The 22,302-nt window shown below is 42.4% G+C and overlaps 1 protein-coding gene across 2 annotated transcripts in view; it reads right to left on the bottom strand.

The window, feature by feature from the left end:
• KCNH8 (potassium voltage-gated channel subfamily H member 8) overlaps positions 1-22,302 on the bottom strand; it is a 175,608-nt gene that overhangs the window by 5,790 nt on the left and 147,516 nt on the right. Inside the window, exons 12-15 of one of the 2 annotated variants that reach the window (XM_081881916.1) lie at positions 19,935-19,973; positions 15,937-16,298; positions 10,888-10,994; positions 2,438-2,514 (exon numbers count right to left, since the gene is read on the bottom strand). In XM_081881916.1, coding sequence (XP_081738042.1) covers positions 2,438-2,514; positions 10,888-10,994; positions 15,937-16,298; positions 19,935-19,973 — 585 coding nt within the window. The remainder of the gene's footprint in view (positions 1-2,437; positions 2,515-10,887; positions 10,995-15,936; positions 16,299-19,934; positions 19,974-22,302) is intronic. The other variant, XM_081881917.1, reaches the window with a different exon arrangement.

Below are 22,302 nucleotides of genomic sequence, written 5' to 3'. Positions count from 1 at the left end.
GCAAGCCCAAGAGGCCCTTCCCATCACACACTTTCAAATGCCATTTCAGAGGGTTCTCCAGTTTTCAGGAGCAGCTTTTAGACCTGCGTCCCTGCACTATCTGCCAGTACATGTTTTCCATAGACTTTAATGGGACAAGGAAAATTAACTTTGAATTTCAGAACTTCACCAAATCAATGAAAGTATGTGCTCTCTGAATAAAACCTGAATAAAGTGTACCAGTACTTTCTACAAAAATGGAAATATATTATAAACCTGCAGAACAGCAGGTTGAAATGCCCCCTTTTCAGCACTTTCAAACTTGATGTACCTGTGCTGTAATGGATAGAGTGTTGAATTATGACCTAGGAGGCCAGGGGTCTAATCCCCACTCTGCCACGAAGCCCACTGGGTGACCTTGTGCCAGTCATTGCCTCTCAACTTAACCTACTTCACAGGATTGCTGTGAGGATAAGATGGGGAGGGGAGGACCATGCTCACCACATTGGGCCCCTTGGGGAAAATATAATAATCAATAGATCATAGTTGTTTGAAGTTTGGCACATTTGTAGAACTCTTCAGGTAGATCCCACATGCCAAATTTCAAAATTGCCAGCTCAGCAGGTATTATTTTTAAAAGCTGTAGAAAGCTGACGTTCATATTGGCAAAACCTTATTTTTGCCCCTCTCCTGACCCTATAATAAAACATGGGTAGCCTTCAGCTGCATAAATTTGCTAGGGGGTTTTGGGCTACTGATACATGTTTTAAAGTAATGCATCTCTATAGACATTATCATTTTTGCTAACAAGAGACTTTAGAATTTTGTGAATGCTAAGCATTTCCTATGAAAGTGAAATGCGCTTCTGTATTATGCCCCTGCACAAATTTAAGGATCATAGTATGTTTGCTTGATTTTGGTCCATTCTGCTCCAGTAGCTTTTGCTCTGTGGCAAATTACTAGTTCCCCTCCAAAAGGAGAGCTAGGTAGCAATTTTTTGATTGCTAGTAAAGTGCTGTAACACAATTACCTTGTATGAAAGCAGTTATTTGCCCTTTTGCTAGAAAGCTTTTAATCTCAGTTGGAAAGACTGCTAATGAAATGTGTTGCTCCTGGCTACCAATGACCTCCTTTCTCATTTTTTTTCTTCTTAAAAATACACAAAAAACTGGAGTAGGGTATTCTAAGAAATAAGATGAAGGTGCTGGAAAAGCTAGGAATTGTGTTCCTCCTCTTACAATCCAATGCATTGGTAGGAAATGTCGTCATGGCCACAGACATACGCTTTGTCTGGGTTGTGCTGCTCATGTGTAAATCATACACACAAGGGAAAAGTGTAGTAAGCTCTCTGTCGCCCTTCATGAGTTCCATTTCATTTCTTTCCACTTCTAATTTTTATATAGCCTTTCTATATTACCATACACAAGGTGGCTTACAGCAACAAAATATACAACAAAGAACACACACCTTATATTATATCCGATCCAATACAGAAAATCATAATAAAGCATAACTTAAAAATGAAATGACTTATATCAAATAAAGTAATATTCAATAAGCTAGTTGAATATAATAGTACACAATAAACTTAAACAGCTATAAAAAATATAAATTAAACAGCTCCAAACATCAGCAAATGGGACACGGGTGGCGCTGTGGGTTAAACCACAGAGCCTAGGACTTGCCGATCAGAAGGTTGGCGGTTCGAATCCCCGTGATGGGGTGAGATCCCATTGCTCAGTCCCTGCTCCTGCCAACCTAGCAGTTCGAAAGCACGTCAAAGTGCAAGTAGATAAATAGGTACCGCTCTGGCGGGAAGGTAAACGGTGTTTCCGTGCGCTGCTCTGGTTTGCCAGAAGTGGCTTAGTCATGCCGGCCACATGACCCAGAAGCTGTACGCCGGCTCCCTCGGCCAATAAAGCAAGATGAGCGCCACAACCCCAGAGTCGGCCACGACTGGACCTAATGGTCAGGGGTCCCTTTACCTTTACCTTTAAACATCAGCAAATGATAATTAAACAGAAATCCACTCTTAACAATCACAATAAATACTGACTGAACTATGGTCGAGAAAAACAACAGGAAGTCACAATGCATAAAATAAAAAGGACAAAGCACCCTCTCCTTCAAAACTGGGATTCCAAATCGTGCAGGGCGTATCTTTGAGCAGAGAAGGGTCTCCACTTAGATGTCACCTTGTATGTCCTAGAGGGCAATGCAGATCGTGATACAGGTGGTGGAGCTTAGCGCACTTGTCTCCATTTGCCCTGCATGCACATAACATTTATACATAAGCAGCGCATCTGAAAAGTGCTATAGGCTATTGGAACTAAAGATTTATCAATTATCACTAGGCATGAAAAATTAGCCTTACCTCAAGGGTGTTGCTGATCCTAACAAGTTTCATTTCTCCACAAGGAAGAGTAGAACAATTGAAATGACATGAAATTCTCCATACCTCATTATTAAGCCTGTTGATCTGTTGCTTTGCTTCTTCCGCTTTGATGACTAGCACAGCGGCGCCAACTTCATTCTCTGTAATCATAACAATACATACTGTAAGTAGATGGTCATAGAAATCTCGCATCTGTGACCTGATTGCTCATTTAAGTTTCTTTCCAGATTTTAGTTTGTGAAGGAACGATTTGCCTATGTAAAAACAAGTGTTCCAAATCGAGAACCTTTTCTTGATAAGCCTAAATTAATTCAAATATGTAAAGTTCTACCTTTCCTTCAATGAGTTCAGGATAAAGACAACATCAAAAAACAAAAAATAAAAATAAACCACAGTTCCTCTGAAATTGAAATGGCTCAACTAAAGAAAGAGAGGAAGGGATGGGTAAGGTTTGATTGCTTGCATTCCACAGGTTTGTGCTGTGATGCTTGTCATAATTCAGAAATGAGCCAAGTAGCCTTTCTCCCAGCCCCCTCCCCCAACTTTTAGGCTGTCATCTTTCTACACCAAAGAAGGTCTTTGAGATTTATTCTGCATTAGACTGTAAAATCTTGGTCTAGATTGCTTTTGTTCTCTCTGGTGAGCTTGCTATATAGCTGTCTAGGGGGAAAGCAACTGGGTTGTTGTTCTTAAAAACCCCTTAGGAAGGTGGGTGGGACACAGTAAAAGCTTCATCGTTGGGCTTTGTGCATGTGTGTTTATGTATGTAAGTAAGCAACAACAACCATTTTCATTACTTTTTTTAAAAAAAATGTTTTAATTTGGGGTGTATGTGATGTACAATAACCCCTCTTCCCTAGCATCAGGTAAAATTAGTTGGCACTTTATTTCATTTTATTAAAATATTTAATGATTTTAAAACTGTAGGAAGTGGGACCTGCAAGAAAATGTTGCAGTGTGGAGCATTGCTGTTCAGGATTCCAGCCCTTCCCCTCCCCTCCCCCTTCTTTTCTGTGCCCTCTCGCTAAATAGTCTTTCTGTGTTCTGTAGCCACAGAGAATGCTATTTTCCCACACACTCTTCTCCAAATAATTATGGGAACTGTAGGTCATTAAATGTTCTCCTAACAACTCTCAGCTCCCTTCACAAACTACAGTTCCCAGGATTCACTGGAGGGGGGAGCCATTACTGTTAAAGAGTGATTCAAACGTTTGGTGTGAGTGTGATCGGAATAAGCATATTGTGAGGCATCTAATCATAAGCCTGCATTTTTATCAAAGCTTCTATATATTTCAATCAAGGCTTGTATTTAAAAATGAGCTTAAAAAAAGGATTTTCAAATGTTTCATGCCAGGCAAAAGACCAGCTGCCTAAAAGAACCTTGGCAAGATGTTTTTCCTCCTAAGACAAGAAGGGCCCCATTGATTTATAGTAGAAAAACAATTCTCAAAGTCATAAAAAGGGAGAATTACATATGCTGCCCCAAGGCTGAGAAAACACCATTAGGAATGGGGAAGATAATACCAATGTGCCTCCCAGTAAAATGAGCCAGATCTTCTTTCTAAGGTTAAAAGGCCAGGAGCAATGGGGAGAAACATTTAGCTGGAAAGAGAACATTTTTGGGGGAAGTCTTTTTCTAAAGCTGTTTCTTAAACTAAGAGAGTTAAAAAAGGTTAAAATGTGTTAAATGTTGGAAAGGCAACTGGCTTGGCAGAAGAAGCAGCTTCTTCCTATTTTATTTTGAGGCTGGAGAGGAGGGGGAAAGGGGGAGGTGCAAACTGAAGAGGCTTCTTTTAAAAGCTGTGTTTTATTGAGTTCCTTCCTTTTCACTTTGAGAAGCTTTATTCTTTTAAGAGGCTACCTATGATAAATGTATGAAATATATTAGCTTAAATATATTGGCTTAAATGTAATTATGCAAAGGATTTAAGGAATGCTAGATTCTTATTTCATATGGTTGTAAGAGTTGTATTTATCCTGAAATTAAGTCAGCCACCAGCCTAGCCCCCCTGCCGGACAGAGGACGCCATCCGGGCAGTCTTGATATATGGTTGTCAGGCATTTGTTTAGAAACATTAAATGAAGGAAATCTTTCAATGTTGATGTGAAACTCAAGATCCTTGACATCTGTTGAACATAAAAATGTAAGATTAAACATCTGTTTTAGAAGGCAATAGGGCAAGAAGGGCAAGAGGTGAGCTGGTAATTAAGATTCCATGTAAGATATATTATTACTTATATGTCATATATATAGCTCTTTGTCTCCCTTATAAGGGCAAGGAAATGAGTGTATCTTTTGTGGGTGTATCTTTTGTGATTGGCTCTAGCAAACAGCCAATAGGAATTTCAACCAGGCTGATTGGACAGAGGCAGCCACAGGAGGAGCAAAGGGGGCTGGATTAAGGGAATATAAGTGCTGGCCAGAATGGCAGGAGGCCAGGCCAGAGCTTGGTAACCACGTACCACTGAGCCTCTTATTTATTTGTCTGACAAATAAATTACTATTTTAATTTCTCTATTGCTGCGTTGAATATTTCATTCCAGCTAAGCGTTAACCACAAGCAGGGTGCTACATTTTATGGTGCCGTGACTCGGATAAGTGGTCTGCTGGAACGCAGCCCCTTCGCCCTACTGGGCAGGGTACAAGAGAGAGGACAACTGCTTACCCAAAGCGCGCACTGGTAATTTTTTCCAGGGGGAACGCAGAAGACTCGTCTGTCTGATACCCTGCTCACTGGCGGCGACGGACCGGGGGAAACAGGGAACCAACCAAGGGTAAGTGCACAAAGGGATTTTTGGCCCTCCAATTAATTGGGAGGAAGAGAAGTCTTGATCAAACTTCTGCGTCTCAGTAAGGGGAAACTGAGTACGCTAGGTGGTTGGGTACATCAGATGGTGATCTGGTGTAGGGAAAGGGAAGGATTGGGAGGTAGAGTGTGGTGAAGTATCCAGCGCATTGTATGTGTGAGAAAGTACAGAGCAATCTGTAGCTGACCTGAGTGTGGAGTGGGCAGTACTTCGGTTCCTAGTAAGGCCGACTTCACTAGGCAAGGAAACCCACGAAGCGCGTCTGTGAGTGACTGAGTGGATACTTCACAGGGCCATACAATGGGAGTTGGGGGTTCAAAGGGGGAAAATACACCTCTTGAGTGTATGTTAAATAATTTTAAGAAAGCCTTCTCAGGGGCATATGGAGTCAAAATGACGCCAGAGCGCTTGAGAACGTTATGTGAACTAGAATGGCCAAAACAAATTACTGGATGGCCATCCCAGGGAACCTTTGATATAAATTTAGTAAGCAAACTTTGGACTGATATCGCCAAAGAAACTGGAGGGTGCCCAGAACAATTTCCATATATAGATTCCTGGCTGAGCACATTAAATAAAAATCCTCCATGGATAAGGGAATGCAAAGTCAAACGATGCAAATTATTGGCTGTAAAAGCCGAAGCTAGGAAAGGAATCTTGCCAAATAAACTCAAACCCATTTTTGAGGGGCCAGAGGAAGAGGTGCTTCCACCTCCACCCTATGCTCCACATCGAAGGGAGCTTAATCCAAACACTCCACCAGTTGTAACCCCAAGGCAAGAAACTGGAATGAATAATGGGAGTGGAGTCACAGAGCTTGATTCCTTGATAGATTATGATAAATATCTTCAGGAGGCATTGGAGTTCTATAATAAAGCCCAAGCAGAAGTGGTTATTCCACCTGTGACTCCTAATAGACCTCCATCTACAGTCTCCTTTAGTGGAACAACTGATTGCCCACCCCAAACCCCTGTACATCCAAGTCCCAGAGAAATGTTACAGAAGTTACAGGGAGACCTTGCTCGGTCAGCAAGCAATACAGCCAGGCGTATAAAGCTGCTAAAAGAACGCCTTGCGACAGATACCATCCCCTATGATTTGAGGCCCCTAGAGCAAAGTGAAGAGAAAGATCACGTAGTAGCCCCTCTTAGAAGAGTATTTGATGCACTTGAGGAGCCTGCGCTGGTTAATGGGCAACCCGGACCACGGCCACCTCGAACTTCGACCCTGCAATATATTCCATTCACAACTACAGATCTGATGAATTGGAAAACACACACCCCATCTTTTGCAGAAAAACCTCAGGCTATGATGGACTTGGTGACTTCAATAGTAAATACTCATAGCCCTACTTGGACAGATTGTCGCCAGCTCCTAAATACTCTGTTCACCACTGAGGAAAGGAGAGACATAATTGAAAAGGCACAGATATATTTGCGTGAGCAGGCCAGAGGGGGAAATATTTATAATATTGACCGTCATCTCCAAGATAACTTTCCCTTGGAAGATCCTAATTGGGATCCAAACAATGCAATTCACCTGGCCAGACTTACCACCTACCGCCAGACACTTGTGCAAGGTATCCGCAGGGCATGCCAGAAGCCCACTAATATGTCTAAAGTCTCAGAAGGGTAGATGTGTTACCCATAACACTGTTTCGTGTTCGGTGTGCACCCACAAAAAGACTTAAGTTGTCACCTTTTGAGCTCCTGTATGGGAGACCGCCCTCCTTTGTTCAGGATATTCCAGCTGACCTTAAACAAATAGGAGATCATGTGACACAGGGACAAGTGCAATCTCTCTCCCGTGTTTTTGTTTCTCTTAACAGGTGGGCCCTCGAGCGCACGCCGTGCAGCATTGCCGAGCCGATTCATCAGTTCCAGGCTGGCGATAGCGTATGGGTGAAAGAGTGGAAACGCGATCCACTTGCACCTAAGTGGCGTGGACCTTACACCGTCTTGCTCTCTACTCCAACAGCGGTGAAGGTAGCTGAGGTGACCCCCTGGATTCATCACTCTCGTTTGAAGAAGTCTGAAGGCAGTTGGACGTGCAAAGGTGACCCCTCTAATCCTTTAAAACTAACTCTCTCCAAAAACCCCTGTATCTAGCCCTACCGGGAACGGGCTAGGTCACGGGCAACATTTGACGACCGGCCTGCTGCAGCCACAACCTGGAAGCTGGCTGACCTGCGCACGCCTGAAGCTTGAGGAGCGTCTGAACCAGCGACTGTGAACGGAAAGATTCTCTAATACAATTGATTGACTGCCCCCCCCTTGTGGAACAATTATCAGAGATATTACTCATTGGGGATCCTCGGGATATATGTTTTGGTCTTGGTGGTTCCCCATTTCTGTCACTGGGGGAATTATATTGGGGCTAATAATTATTTGCTATCACAATAAGGTAATCTTTTGTGGAAGGAATGCATATACTAGACATCAACATGATTTTATTAATCCTGATCCCTTGGGAAGGGGAAGGGTCCTTGAATCTGACCAAATTGGCTAAATATGGATTCAGCCATGACCACAATATGTGGGTAGGTTTAGCTGAAATGGTAGCTAATGTTGCAAATAGGACCAATTGCCTTGTTTGCTCTCTTGGGCCAGATGATTCAGAGGGAGGTATGCCGTTATTACCGATACCATTAGATGCTATTGGTATGGTAAGCGAAATGCCACACCAAACTGAAATACAGAATTTCCCCGGATGGAACTCAACTAAACCATTACGAGTTATACCTGTACAAGGGGAATTCTGTGTACATAAATCATCAGATGCAGCTGATTCTCCCATGATAGGCTCTTCTCATTGTCACTATACTTGGGATTATAAGAAGAATAGTCATACCTGGGCACACGGTACTACCTATCTAACTCGGAATGCCTTGCCCTGTGCACCTCCTTTTATTCATGCATGGAAAGTGGTGTGGAACATAACTGTGACAGAAGAAGGCAATCTAACATACTGCACTGTAAACTCTCTACCCCTTTTGGTATTTCGCCTTCTGTATTCCCCGTACCAAAAACCTCAGACCCGATGGTTGTGGTGGATATGTGGAGAATGGGCATACAAGAAACTCCCTTCCAAATGGAGTGGGACTTGTTTCTTGGGTTGGGTATTACCACCAATGTGGATTATGCCCACTAGTTCGGCCAGGCGAACACGAAGGAATGCTGATATTTCTCATATAGCAGGAGGAAGTACCCAAAGTTGGAGCGGTACTGATGATTGGCCGCCAGAGCGCATTATAGCCTATTATGATCCTGCCTCCTGGAATCCTGGTGAGCTCATACAAGGGGCACGGGATCCTATTTATAATCTAAACAGAATAATTCGATTGCAAGCAGTAGTGGAACTTGTAACCAATGCAACGGCCCAGAGTTTGAGACTTATTGCACAACAGTTGGATGAAAGTAGAGCCGCCATTTTGCAGCTGAAAATGGGAATGGATTATGTACTTGCCAGGCAGGGAGGCCTATGTGGAGTCTTGAACTTGACAGGGAATGCCTGTTGCTTTAACATTTCTGATAATGGTGAGGCAATCCGTGTGTTGGCCACAAAGATGGAGAATATAGCACATGTCCCAGTACAAACATGGGAAGGATGGGATATGGGATGGCTCACCAATTGGTTACCTAATGTCACAGGACTCAAAGGGATACTATTGTCTTGCTTGTTTTTCTTGACAGTAGTAGTATTGGTTTTATGTATGATGCCATGTATCATTTCATGTTTTAGAAGTACAATTAGCAAGATGGTTTCAAATGAAACTCTACCTCATATCATGGCCCTATACAGAGCTTTACCTCAGGAATATGATGAAGGTCAAGCTATCAAGGACACTTGGGATGAAGGTCCTTGAGCTTGAAAGGGGGGAATGAGGCATCTAATCATAAGCCTGCATTTTTATCAAAGCTTCTATATATTTCAATCAAGGCTTGTATTTAAAAATGAGCTTAAAAAAAGGATTTTCAAATGTTTCATGCCAGGCAAAAGACCAGCTGCCTAAAAGAACCTTGGCAAGATGTTTTTCCTCCTAAGACAAGAAGGGCCCCATTGATTTATAGTAGAAAAACAATTCTCAAAGTCATAAAAAGGGAGAATTACATATGCTGCCCCAAGGCTGAGAAAACACCATTAGGAATGGGGAAGATAATACCAATGTGCCTCCCAGTAAAATGAGCCAGATCTTCTTTCTAAGGTTAAAAGGCCAGGAGCAATGGGGAGAAACATTTAGCTGGAAAGAGAACATTTTTGGGGGAAGTCTTTTTCTAAAGCTGTTTCTTAAACTAAGAGAGTTAAAAAAGGTTAAAATGTGTTAAATGTTGGAAAGGCAACTGGCTTGGCAGAAGAAGCAGCTTCTTCCTATTTTATTTTGAGGCTGGAGAGGAGGGGGAAAGGGGGAGGTGCAAACTGAAGAGGCTTCTTTTAAAAGCTGTGTTTTATTGAGTTCCTTCCTTTTCACTTTGAGAAGCTTTATTCTTTTAAGAGGCTACCTATGATAAATGTATGAAATATATTAGCTTAAATATATTGGCTTAAATGTAATTATGCAAAGGATTTAAGGAATGCTAGATTCTTATTTCATATGGTTGTAAGAGTTGTATTTATCCTGAAATTAAGTCAGCCACCAGCCTAGCCCCCCTGCCGGACAGAGGACGCCATCCGGGCAGTCTTGATATATGGTTGTCAGGCATTTGTTTAGAAACATTAAATGAAGGAAATCTTTCAATGTTGATGTGAAACTCAAGATCCTTGACATCTGTTGAACATAAAAATGTAAGATTAAACATCTGTTTTAGAAGGCAATAGGGCAAGAAGGGCAAGAGGTGAGCTGGTAATTAAGATTCCATGTAAGATATATTATTACTTATATGTCATATATATAGCTCTTTGTCTCCCTTATAAGGGCAAGGAAATGGGTGTATCTTTTGTGGGTGTATCTTTTGTGATTGGCTCTAGCAAACAGCCAATAGGAATTTCAACCAGGCTGATTGGACAGAGGCAGCCACAGGAGGAGCAAAGGGGGCTGGATTAAGGGAATATAAGTGCTGGCCAGAATGGCAGGAGGCCAGGCCAGAGCTTGGTAACCACGTACCACTGAGCCTCTTATTTATTTGTCTGACAAATAAATTACTATTTTAATTTCTCTATTGCTGCGTTGAATATTTCATTCCAGCTAAGCGTTAACCACAAGCAGGGTGCTACAATTGTACAATTATTTTATTGTTATGATTAATATGGCTACTCACATCAAGCTTTTGCTTTTCTTGGTGTTGCTCCTCCTCCTCCTCTGGCAACAATTACCTTTCACCACCCACTGCCAGAATTGCACCTTTGGCTTTGGGACTGCAGACTATTGGACCTTAAATGAACACTTTGCTACTTAATATTACCTTCTTACAATTAGGGTCGACTTCTTTAATGGGGCATGCAGAACTATACACAGGGATGGGCCCTGATTTAGGAAGCAGCAATGCCTGTAAGCATCATGATCTTTTTACCTTGTCTGATAAATGGCAAGAAAAGAAGCCCAGATAACTGGAAAGAAATAGCTCTACGCTTCACCCCCCTGTCACTCTTGCCCACGATGATCCAGTCACATCTAAGGATTTCTCTCACAGTGTGCAGTACACAAAAGGCAGCCCTCTCTGAAAGGTGCATTATGAATCATTTGTAAGATGGCTAAATATAGCACGAACCCCTGATGGTAGGAGATGCTCTGGAATCCTGCCTGAGTTGTTCAGAGCTAAAGTCAAATGTCTGGCTTTCTTCATTATTGTTACCATCTTCTGTTCCATCAACGATCCTGTTTTGAAAAGGAAAGACAATCTTGGAATAATTGCACAGAAATCAAGCTTCTTTGTCCTCATACATGGCAAACAATACACACATTTTTTGGGAAACAGAACGTTCATACGATGAACTTTACCAATATTTGAACCTAAAATTGCTTAAAAGAAAAGAGCTGCTATGTTGGTCGACTGATAACGTGGCATAGAAAATTCTATGTTTATCTTTGCAAAGAAAACACACTGAAGTGGATGTTACTGACTTAAACAACATTTTTCCTTAATAAAGGACCACAAGCCTTTGTCTGTCTTGTCAGATCTCATTTCCTCCTGAGGGACTACTCATACTTTTGAAGAGGAGTAGGGATAAAAGTAGTGTCCAAACCGCTTCCTCAGGTTAGAGGAAATCTGAGATTTCCCTTAGCCTGGAAAGCAGCAGAATTTCTGTGATTAAATATGTTGTTCAGAGGAAAAGATCGCTCAGCTGTAATATTATTTTGGATTTGATGTGCTCCTTGCAAGCAGAGCCTGAAACTAGATTGTGCTTCATATAGGAACAGAAGATTGAGGTAGGATATTGTGGTGTATACAAAAAACAAAAAAACAAAAAACAAAAAACAAAAAACAAGAAAGCAAGCAAACAAAAGTAACCCTCTGCACACAATGGCCATAAATTAGAATTTCAGCTCGCTGAATAGATGCCCATTCTCATTCCCTGCCCACCTCCAAAAGGCATGGTGAAACATAACTTGTGTTTTGTGTTGTGTTGTGTTAGCAAGAAATAATGCAAGCTGTACTGGAGGTTTTGTAAAAACCCTGGGAGTCGTACATGCTCTCTTTTCGGGCAGGGGCGGAGATTAATGTAATGTTTTAAAAAATCTGACTTGTGAAGTTCCACTCCCTTTATAAACTTTCAAACTGGGCGTGGGGAGAGGGAGCACTGAAGCAGCCAGCTTCAACCCCACTTTGCACCACACACTTAAACATCAGCAGATAGCTCCTTCTGTCAATAATAATATATGCAGTGGAACCTCTCTGCGTGGGCTCTCAATCACACAGAGAGAGCCTTCTACATTTAACAGTTGCACGAATGGGATGCCTCCACAAGTTTTATACTAAATGCATAAAGGTCAGGAACAGGGACTGGTACTAAGCTCCCAGGCACTTGCACTCTCATTAGATGGCCTGAACGAAGCTTTCTTCTTTGGCAATATGACTGTGTTTCTGTACCTATTGCCCTGTTTTTCATCCATACTTTGTTTTCCATTTCTGTGTTCTTTCTTTCTTTTTAATTGATGAACCCTTTGCCCCACCCTCTCCATGAAGGATTGCCATACATCCAGAATACTGCAGTCGACAGCAGCGTTCGGGCAGAAATCGAGAAGATGTCTGGGAAAATATGGCAGCCCGTGTCAGCAGTGCCATTTTTGCCCAACAACTTGGGGCAAAAGTTAAAAAAAAGTCCAACAACTTTGCCCCAAAACATATTTTCTGTCCAGATTTTCACTGTTTGAAATGTGGCAACCCTACCTCCATGGCAGAGTTTGGAAGACGGCTACCCAACCAAGGTGTTGTTTAATTAAGGCAACTTTCCTTAAGTCATATGAATGTTTGTACAGTGGTGCCCCGCAAGACGAACGCCTCGCAAGACGGAAAACCCGCTAGACGAAAGGGTTTTCCGTTTTGGAGGCGCTTCGCAAGACGAATTTCCCTATGGGCTTGCTTCGCAAGACGACAGCCCATAGGGAAATCTCCGGGACAGCGGGGAAGCGCTCGTCTTCCCCGCTGTCCTCGGACCTCCTCCGAAGCCTGGCGGCGGGGCGGGGACACCTCCTCCCGCCGCCGGGCTTCGGAAGGATGCCCCGATGCCGGGCGGCGAGGCGGGAACGCCTCCCCCCGCCGCCCGGCATCGGAACGATGTCCCGAAGCCGGGCGGCGGGGCGGGAAAGTCTCCCCCCGCCGCCCGGCATCGGAACGATGTCCCGAAGCCGAGCGGCGGGGCGGGAAAGTCTCCCCTCGCCGCCCGGCATCGGAACAATGTCCCGAAGCCGAGCGTCGGGGCGGGAACGCCTCCCCCCGCCGCCCGGCTTCGGGGCATCGTCCCGATGCCGGGCGTCGGGGCAGGAACGCCTCCCCCCGCCGCCTGGCTTCGGGGCATCGTCCCGATGCCGGGCGGCGGGGCGAGAAAGCCTCCCCCCGCCGCCTGGCATCGGAACGATGTCCCGAAGCCGGGCGGCGGGGCCGCGAAGCCTGGGCGCGCTGGCAACTCTCCGCAAGGAGCGCCCAGGCTTCGTCCCCCCTGCTTGCCTTCCCAGGGGCTTTTAAATCGCCCGGACAGCGGAGAAGTCCTCCGCTGTCCCGGGCGATTTAAAAATGCCGCCAGAAGAGGTCGGGGGAAGGCGGTTTCCATAGGAACGCATTAATTGATTTTCAATGCATTCCTATGGAAAACCGTGCATCGCAAGACGAAAAACTCGCAAGACGAAGAGACTTGCGGAACGAATTAATTTCGTCTTGCGAGGCACCACTGTACACTCCATCATTTCCTTTAACTTATCACTAATCTTCCCTGCATTTCGAATAAAGAAAAAGTGCTGCCGAGATACAAAATGGGGGAATATCACTTGTTCAGCCAACCTCTGTTGATAAATGCCTGTGCGAGATTAGCAGTTGTATAACACTCATCAGTAAGTTTACTGTAATGAAAGGGATGTGATAATGCAGCATGAAGGAATGAAAATGGATTTATTGAACTATAACCTATTTTACAAAGGTCACTGAACACCTATTAAAGGTGATTACTTTCATTCATAACTGTCCTAAGCTAAAATCAGCAACGTGGCAGTGGAGGAGAAATTTCCTTCCCCCCCTCCCATTTCTTATTCCTCAGGCACTCCTTCCTGCAGCTAGCTTCTATGGACACAGTTCACTGAGATGTTTCCTGCACAAGCCAAATTGAAATGAATAGGGAAGTAGTACAGGCTGTTCCGATTTCTCTCAATGGACCTCATGCAGCAGACCTCCCCACTGGGTTCAGCTTAATGTCTTTCCGAAAGCCTTTCAAGGTGAGAATGCAGTCTGTAAGCATTTTCAGGAGAAGGGAGCTGAACTTCCGTCTTAAAATTTGCATGGGTCAACAAAAGAGAGAGCCTTAAAGCAAACAGCTAAGCACTTTGCTGAGAAATCAAGTGTTTCTCTGCTTTTGCACTGCGGGGAGACAGCTGTGCAAAGGCTGTTGTTACTTAAAAGAACAACCCTCCAAGGAACCGCACAGTCCCTGAGATTGTCTAAGCTGACGGAGCCAAAGCTTGGACAGAATCACTTTATATACAGTATTTTTTGCTCTATAAGAAACACCAGACCACAAGACTCACCTATTTTTGGAGGAGGAAAACAAGAAAAAAAAAATTCTGAATCTCAGAAGCCAGAACAGCAAGAGGGATCGCTGCGCAGTGAAAGCAGCAATCCCTCTTGCTGTTCTGGCTTCTGGGATAGCTGCGCAGCCTGCAGTCACTCCATAAGACGCACTCACATTTCCCCTTACTTTTTAGGAGTGAGAAAGTGAGTCTTATAGAGCAAAAAATATGGTATTCTCTGTACATAAAGACATAAGAGCCTGCTGGATCATGCCATCTCGCCCAGCACCCTGTCTTCACAGTGGCCAGTCAGATGCCTGTGGTAGGGTTGCCATGTTTCAAAAAGTAAAAATCAGGACATCTCCAAAATTGTTCAGGTTTTTTTTTTTTTTTTTTTTTTTTTTTTTTAAGGAATCCACCCCATGCCTTTCGGAAATTCCCCTTGGACGTCAATTCCACCTTTGAAATCCCAGCAATGTCCGGGGCATATGGTCAGTGGGAAACCCTGCAAACCTACCAATCAGGCAGCCATAGGCAGGGCTGGGGACAGGCCTGTTATATGGGCAAGGAAGGTTTTCATATAAAGAGACTCTGCCTGAGCTTTAGCTCCGGCCAGGGAGCTTCCCTTCAAAGTGCCTTGAGTGGGTATTTTGCAATCAGGGTATCAATTTTTTATATAAGATAAAATAAAACATACTGCTCCTCCATTCCTTCCAGAGCTCTGAAACGTTCATGAGCCAAGCTCTATGGGCTAGCTCAGGGACTGCATGGTTTCAATGATCCTTTAAAAAATCCCCTCATACTTTGTGTTCTTTTTACATATCTTTCTGACTTCCAGGACTCTGAATGAAAAACAGACAATTTTTAAAGCAGGTCTGTTGAAGGGATGTTGAAAGATGCAGGTGCATTTTGGCAAACTAAACTGAAATCAGTAAGGATGATTTTTGTGCTTACAGTGCAATCCTGTCAATGTCTGCTCAGAAATAATTCCCATAAAACTCAGTGGGGCAAAACTCACTTCCAGGCAAGTGAGTAGAGGACTGTAGCCTCAGTCTCCCATAATGAATGCTGGATAGGGTCTTATTGTGCCCTTAAACATTGTGTATTGTACTGGTTTTAGTTACCAGTTCTTCTGAATGCCTTCTGTATAGAGAACCATTATTCCTTTACGGGTTGTATTTTTTTAAAAAAATACTTTTTTATTAAATTTTCACTTTAAACAAACAACAATAAATTTCAACATCCATTTGTACAACTCCTTTCCCCCCGCTCTGCCAAGCAATGACTTCCCTCCCTCCCGCCAACAGTTTTCTATTTCCAATCTACATCTCACAGTTTCCTCTTTATTCAAGTCCATGTCATAAGATTTATTTTAATCCTGCTAGTGTCTTCAAACTTCTACAGTTATTATTTAGATAATCAGTGAATTTACTCCTTTATGGGTTGTATTTAAAGTGGTTGAAATTGGTGGGTAATTTTAAGGCATCAATATTGTTAGCAACAGTATCAAAGAACGGAAAACATTTATGATCCACAGGAAAAATGTTGGTATGGAAAGAGAAACTGGGTGCGCGCCATTGTAAGAGACGTTCCTAATATTTACCTGGGGCTGAGGTCTGGGGGACCAGTGCTGTTTAGGGATGAAAGATGCAGCTTCAGGTTCTTATCTCTCCTTTTGGAATAATAATGCAGTTCGGTTTCATGCTTGGTTCTAGAGGAGGTTGCACTGCAAACTCGGATAGGTGAGTGGAAGGGCACAGTTCCTGAGGCCAACTGTTTCAAGTTTATCCCAAGATAGCTTTTATTGCTTCCTGACTTTTTCTGCTGGGAGCAGGAGGTTGTGCTTCTGGTATGGACTGGAGAAAGAGTACCAGCCTCCTCTTCTACCATCTCCTCCTCTTCTTCCTCATCTTCCACAATAGAGGGAAGTCTCTTGTTGATGCTTCCATTTCCTTTCGAGTCTGCCTAAAATAGCAGATAACTCATATTGAAATTAAAATGGAAATCTGCTTGCTATGTCGTAACTACAGTGGTACCTCTAGTTACAAACTTAATTGGTTCCGGAGGTCCGTTCTTAACCTGAAACTGTTCTTAACTAGAGGCATCCTTTCACTAATGGGGCCTCTTGCTGCCACTGCGCCGCCGGCACACAATTTCCGTTCTCATCTTGGGGCAAAGTTCTCAACTCGCGGTAACTCTTCCAGGTTAGCGGAGTTTGTAACCTGAAGCGATTGTAACCTGAGGCGTCTGTAACTCGAGGTGCCACTGTATCTGAGAATCCAATGTTCCTTCCGCATATTTTCCATCCATTTCCCAGGAGGAAAGAAATTGCATTTGAAAATTAATAAAGGGGAGGGGGAATTGCAATGAATTTCTCTTGGGTGGGGTGCAGAGGTGCTTTTTGTGCTTAACTCACTTTTGGGAGGGCCAAATGGTGTTTGTGAGTGTCTTGTCTTTCAATCTACATCATCTTACCAGTAGCCTGCACTTTGTAGCCTTCTGGGGTGCCTGGCACTATAATGGGAAGATACATGCAGCTTTTTTCAGATCAAGAGGCATGGGCAGCCAAGGAGGCTGCAGAGTGCTGGGGGAAAGCTTACTGGAAAGAAAAACTCAGAGAGGCACACCACTCTTGGCCACCTTGCAACAAGGTAAGCTTGCACCCTGCACCCAAATTTTTAAGTGCCCTGAGAATTAGACAGAAAGATGGAAGCCTCTTCCTGAGAGGAAGAAAACTTTTGAGCATTTAATCAAACCCAAAGACCACAAATGTTCCCATCGTAAACACTTTGCAGCTTCTTGGGCCCCTTAAATGGGATTCCACTATGTGAGGAGATTTATAAAATATGGGTCTATAAACACAGTTCAGCAAAATGTAAGCAAATGCATTTTGTTACCCAGAAATGTTCCATATTTTTAGTTCATACAGAGCTGTGTAACAGATAAATAGGTTGTCTAATTAATTTACCTATTTATTTAAATCTCTTAAATCCCATGTTTCTAAATTTGCTTGGATGGCAACAAATTAAAATGTACATAACAAAACAAAACAGAAAGACAAATCCACACTGACAAATAACAACATAAAACAACTCCAAATGAACTGGACCAGCTTTCCCCCTAAAAACTAGCTCAAAGTTTTAGTAAAAAGGTAGATCTTACATAGTTTCCTAAGCCAAAGAAGAAGATAATATAGGCACACCTGCTGAGAGAGAGTGCGAGGGCATCCTGTGCAAAGGGAAGCTGGAGTGAAAGCCTTCACAATGCTATTTGCAGGTGTGTGGGCTCAGGGAGGTGGGTGCAAGTCATTGTCTGATAATAGTAAATAGCCTTAAGAGCCTTTGCAGAAATAATAGGTAGGGGAGAACATTTAAAATTAAGTGAATCCAAATATGGTAACGTTGCTCAACGGTAGACAACACTATTGATGTCCGAGAGCTTCAAAGCAGAACAGGCACTGTGTGAATTGCAAGAACCAAAACTAGGCAACATTTCTCGGTAAAGAAAATGATCCTGAAACTGGAGTTTGGGTTTAAAATCAGGAACTCCCCCCCCCATGTAGCCTTACTCCTTTCCATAATATACTTACTCCATGTGGGTTGCAGTGTACATTCCAGATGCAGTTTCATATTTAGATTAAATGAGCGTGATGTTGCTAACAAGCCCCGTGGTCTGTACTGGCTTGCTCTACTCTTCCTTTCTATCCTATTTCCATCCTGCTTGTGGCAATTTTTCATTTTATGTCCACAACTCACAGGTAGAATAGGATAAAATATATTCATTTATTTTTTAATTTCTATACCGCTTTATATTTTTAATAAAATCTCAAAGCATTTTACAGCATGTTAAATCAATAAAACAATAGCCAGACAATCTTCCTCTGGCCTCATGAGGAGCCTCTTTTGTAGGGCTGGGTGAGTTTAGACCTCGTCCCCTAGGCCAGGGGGAAAGGGCTACTTGACTACTATCTTGGCTACTACCTTGACAGCTAACTTGTGGAACTTCAAGACTCACCAAAAATTTGGACCAGGGTTTAAAAGCTTTTAGTCCTAAGCTTCTAACCAAGATATCATATTGGTTATCATCATGATTTTCATCTATCTTTTGTCCTCAACTGAGAACGTATACAGTATGGTCCCATTGTGACATAAGTTTTATCTTCATGGCGCAATGTCCATGGAGGATTAAGTATGAGCAATATTACATCAGAATGAAAAATCAATCTGGGAGAAAATATGTAGACCCTGCGTCCTGTTCATAGGCTGACCAACCCAAATTCACCTCTGTTTTGAATTTGGTTTAAGAAACAACAAAAAAATGTATGTGGCAAGGTTTATTAGGGGCTCACTCAAAATCTGTACTAATAGGTGAAATAATAACAACAAAAAGTATCAGTGAACATGAGCAAAATGCCCTTCCTTATCATGTAGCTACTACAGCATGTTCCTAAACCAGATTTCCTCAGCCTGGTCCCCTTGGGATGTTTTGGACTTCAACTCTCATCATCTCTCATCACTGGCCATGCTAGCTGGGGCTGATAGGAGTTGTGGTTCAAAACATTTGGAGGGCAGCTTGTTGGCAAAAGCTGCCCTACACTTAGAATTAAAAGCCAGGACTTCCAGGACAGGCTTGAGTTCCAGTATTATTCTTATTAGAACGAAAGTGTGGGTAGTCTCTTCAGTAGATTCACTGAGGCTGCAGGTCGGATAGGACATTAGCGGTACCTCTCTTCCACTCTGGCCCATGAAGGAAGGTGAGAACATGCTCTGGCCCCCTCTAATATCACCAGATGGCTGCACAGAGATGTGATGTTCAAATGTATATGCAAAATCAAAAGGGCTAGTTATCTGGGCCCCATTTTCTCTGGAACGGCAACCATACAAAATGGGCCTGAACTCAACCCAACAGATAGGGCTGCATTCAACTAACTTCTTTGCAGAGTAGATGCACTAAAATTAATGGCCATATCTAACTTAGGTGGGTGAACTCTGAGTAAAAGTTAGCTGAATACAAGTTTGCGAACCCTCATCATATTATTGTTCGGATAGGCGAATTCTGTGGACTCTTGTTATTAGGTTCAGTCTTAACATGAACCTAATTTGGCTAGGGAGTTTCTCTCTATATACTTTCAAGATTTGAAATTGCTACGTTCACGTCAATAAAGCATAGTAAAAGTCTGTTGCTTTGAAATCAATATTTCAAACGTCACTGTGAGTTGCAATTCAGAAGGTGATCTTTTGGGGAGATGCATCAACATACATAAGTTAGAATCAGCATGCAAAACGCATCATATTTTGATATGAGGCAGCCCAATATTTAATGAGAACTTATAATTTTTTTACTTCATAATTCTACGCAGACCAGCAACTGTGCATGCAGGGCCTGGCTTTAAAATGCAGAGGTAGCAACTGGGCATGCAAACAGGCAAGTTTATCCATGCCAACACTACTGTACCCATTATAAACAAGGACCTTTTAAAAAGGTACATCATCTCAGTGCCTGTTGGGATCCAAAGGTGACACTCTGACCCGAAAAGGAATTTGGATTCAGCCACAGGTATTTTAAAACTAAGCTCATTATATTAAAATCAGTCAACCATACCTGACAGATTGCAGACTTGTTTGATAATCTTGTGATTACCTGAAAAGAACAACAAATAGAGGAAGTAGCAAATACCAGAATCTGCACAATAGTGGCTTTTCCAGCAGCAATTTTAGAGCAGGGCATGGCGTAAAAGGGAAATCTCACATCAATTGTCTCTCATGTCTGTTTGCTAAATCAGTTGACAAAACGGTTTAGAGAAAAGTGAATTATTTTTTAATGTCTTAAAATGTGAGCAAATATTCACTTCTAATACTGAAGCCCACCATTTTTTCTTAGGTGGTACTTTCTGTTTTGATGCATAAGGGCACCATGCCACAAAAAAGAAGTGGCTTTTTAATGGCATGGTGCCCATATGTATATAATCTTATTTGATTTTCATCTTTTGTATATGCCTGAATGTGCCATGGGATAGAACACGCCTAGCAAAAACAACAGATTTTGGTTTGGTATATGGTATAATTTGCATTTTTTCGCATTGAGCATGCATGCACACACTTTGATCTTTTCACTGTGCAGCTAAATGCATTCCCTTGTTTTTATATAACCTTTGTGTTTTGTTTGAACTTATGAGAATTAAGCTGGTGGATGTTACTGCAGGATCAGATCTGAAGCAATTGCACATTTCTAGAGTCACATGCTTTAAATGCCCATTAGAATGGTGCAGTTTGGGATATTTTTAAGAGTCACTGCTTTTAATTGTTACCAGTTGTATTGTTTTTAGAACCTTTCTAAGTATTTTTAAATTTTGTATCTGTTTGCCACCCTGGGCAGAGCAGGATATAGATTTCAATAAATAAATGATATGATATGATATACTTTAAATGTATAGTGTGGATCTGCTATGTCAGTCATTCATTTTGTTCCTCTACCAAGTTCTTGTGAGATTTCCAATTTGTAAAATTTGGGAACATAGGTACAGGCAGGAAAAAATAAAACATCTGAACTTGTGGATGCTTTTCTGAACAGAACCATTGGATCTAGCCATTCTTACCATTAGTTGCTACTTCCTCTCACACGTTCAAACACAATGACTCACACCTTTAGATACTCTTTGTTGGGAGAGATCTTGCGTTCCTTTGTGCTCCCTTATCTATTATAACCAAGGGAATGATGAATGTTGGCTCAGTTTCATGAAGAATCAAATTGCAATAACAATAATGCTGCTCTCCAGATGCTGCTGTACTCCAACTCCCATCAGCCCAAACAAGCATGGCGAATGGTCAAGAAGGAAGGAAGTTGTAGTCAAAAAGCATCTGGAAGAGTCACTCTAAATTGCCTCCTCAAAGTTGTTGCATCTGCAGGGCGAAATGCACAGGTACTTTTATGGTGCCTTTATGTTTTCCTCTGCAGGGCAAATAGCAGCTTGGGAGATAGAAAAATGAGACAGGGAAGAGCTTCATTAGCTTTCTGGCACCCTTGGCCATGATTTAATTTGTGCTCCAAGTGGCGGTTTTTACATGTAATGGTGCTTTCAGATGGATGTTCATTGTGGGATCAGTGCTCCCCATAAATGTAAGTTTTTGCAGCATCCTCACAACATGGCTGGCATCAAAAGGCTGGCCCATATTTCCCCCCATTTAATCTGGATTTACCATTTCCGGGGGAAATCTGATTAGTAATAAAACAAAAACTAACCTAAACTGAACTGTTGTCCACGACCCATTTGTTGTATTGGAACAGCCCATTTGCAAATGAACCCATCTGGAAGTAGCCTAACCAATCCACAGACGATCCCAATTGTGTATTTTCCGTGTTGCATCTCTTTGCATCCTTCTAGGGCAATGCTATAATGCATAGTAAGAGACAAGTCCCACTGGATTCTGTGGGAGTTACTCTCAGGTAAGCTACTTCCAGGTAAGTAGTGTCCAAGCGACTGCTCCACATCAGCTCTGATTTTATTTGAGATGGTATTGTTGTAGGCCAATCCTACACATATTTACTTGGAAGTAAATCCCACAGAGATAAATGAGAATGACCCTCAAAGCAAGTGCGTCTATAGGCTGCATATCTGTTTTGTTTTCCATGTCTACAAATTGTACCTCTCTGGGAATTTATATTAATAGTTGATAAATATTTCTCTCAAAAATCTGCAGAAATGGAGCTTGAGTTACTTGTTTCTATAAGTGAAGCATTTGGACAGAGTATGAGAACGAATATTTTACATATAAAAAAAAATATTGAATTCATTGAGCTCCCTGTGAAGGGTGATAGTCGCCTGTGTTTTCTGTAAAAGTCTTTTGTCTCTACTGCCTCTTCTTTGTCTCCAAACAGAAAGCAGTCACACAGACACAAACAAGGACAAAGACAGACGCAGTAAACTGTAGTGAATTTTAAGGCCACAGAATACACATAACCATGGTTACAC

Source organism: Podarcis erhardii, assembly GCF_964252035.2.
Source record: "Podarcis erhardii genome assembly, chromosome: 12".
NCBI lineage: Eukaryota > Metazoa > Chordata > Lepidosauria > Squamata > Lacertidae > Podarcis > Podarcis erhardii.
The sequence above is the reverse complement of the archived record's forward strand: the minus strand, read 5'-3'. Positions and strand labels throughout refer to the sequence as shown.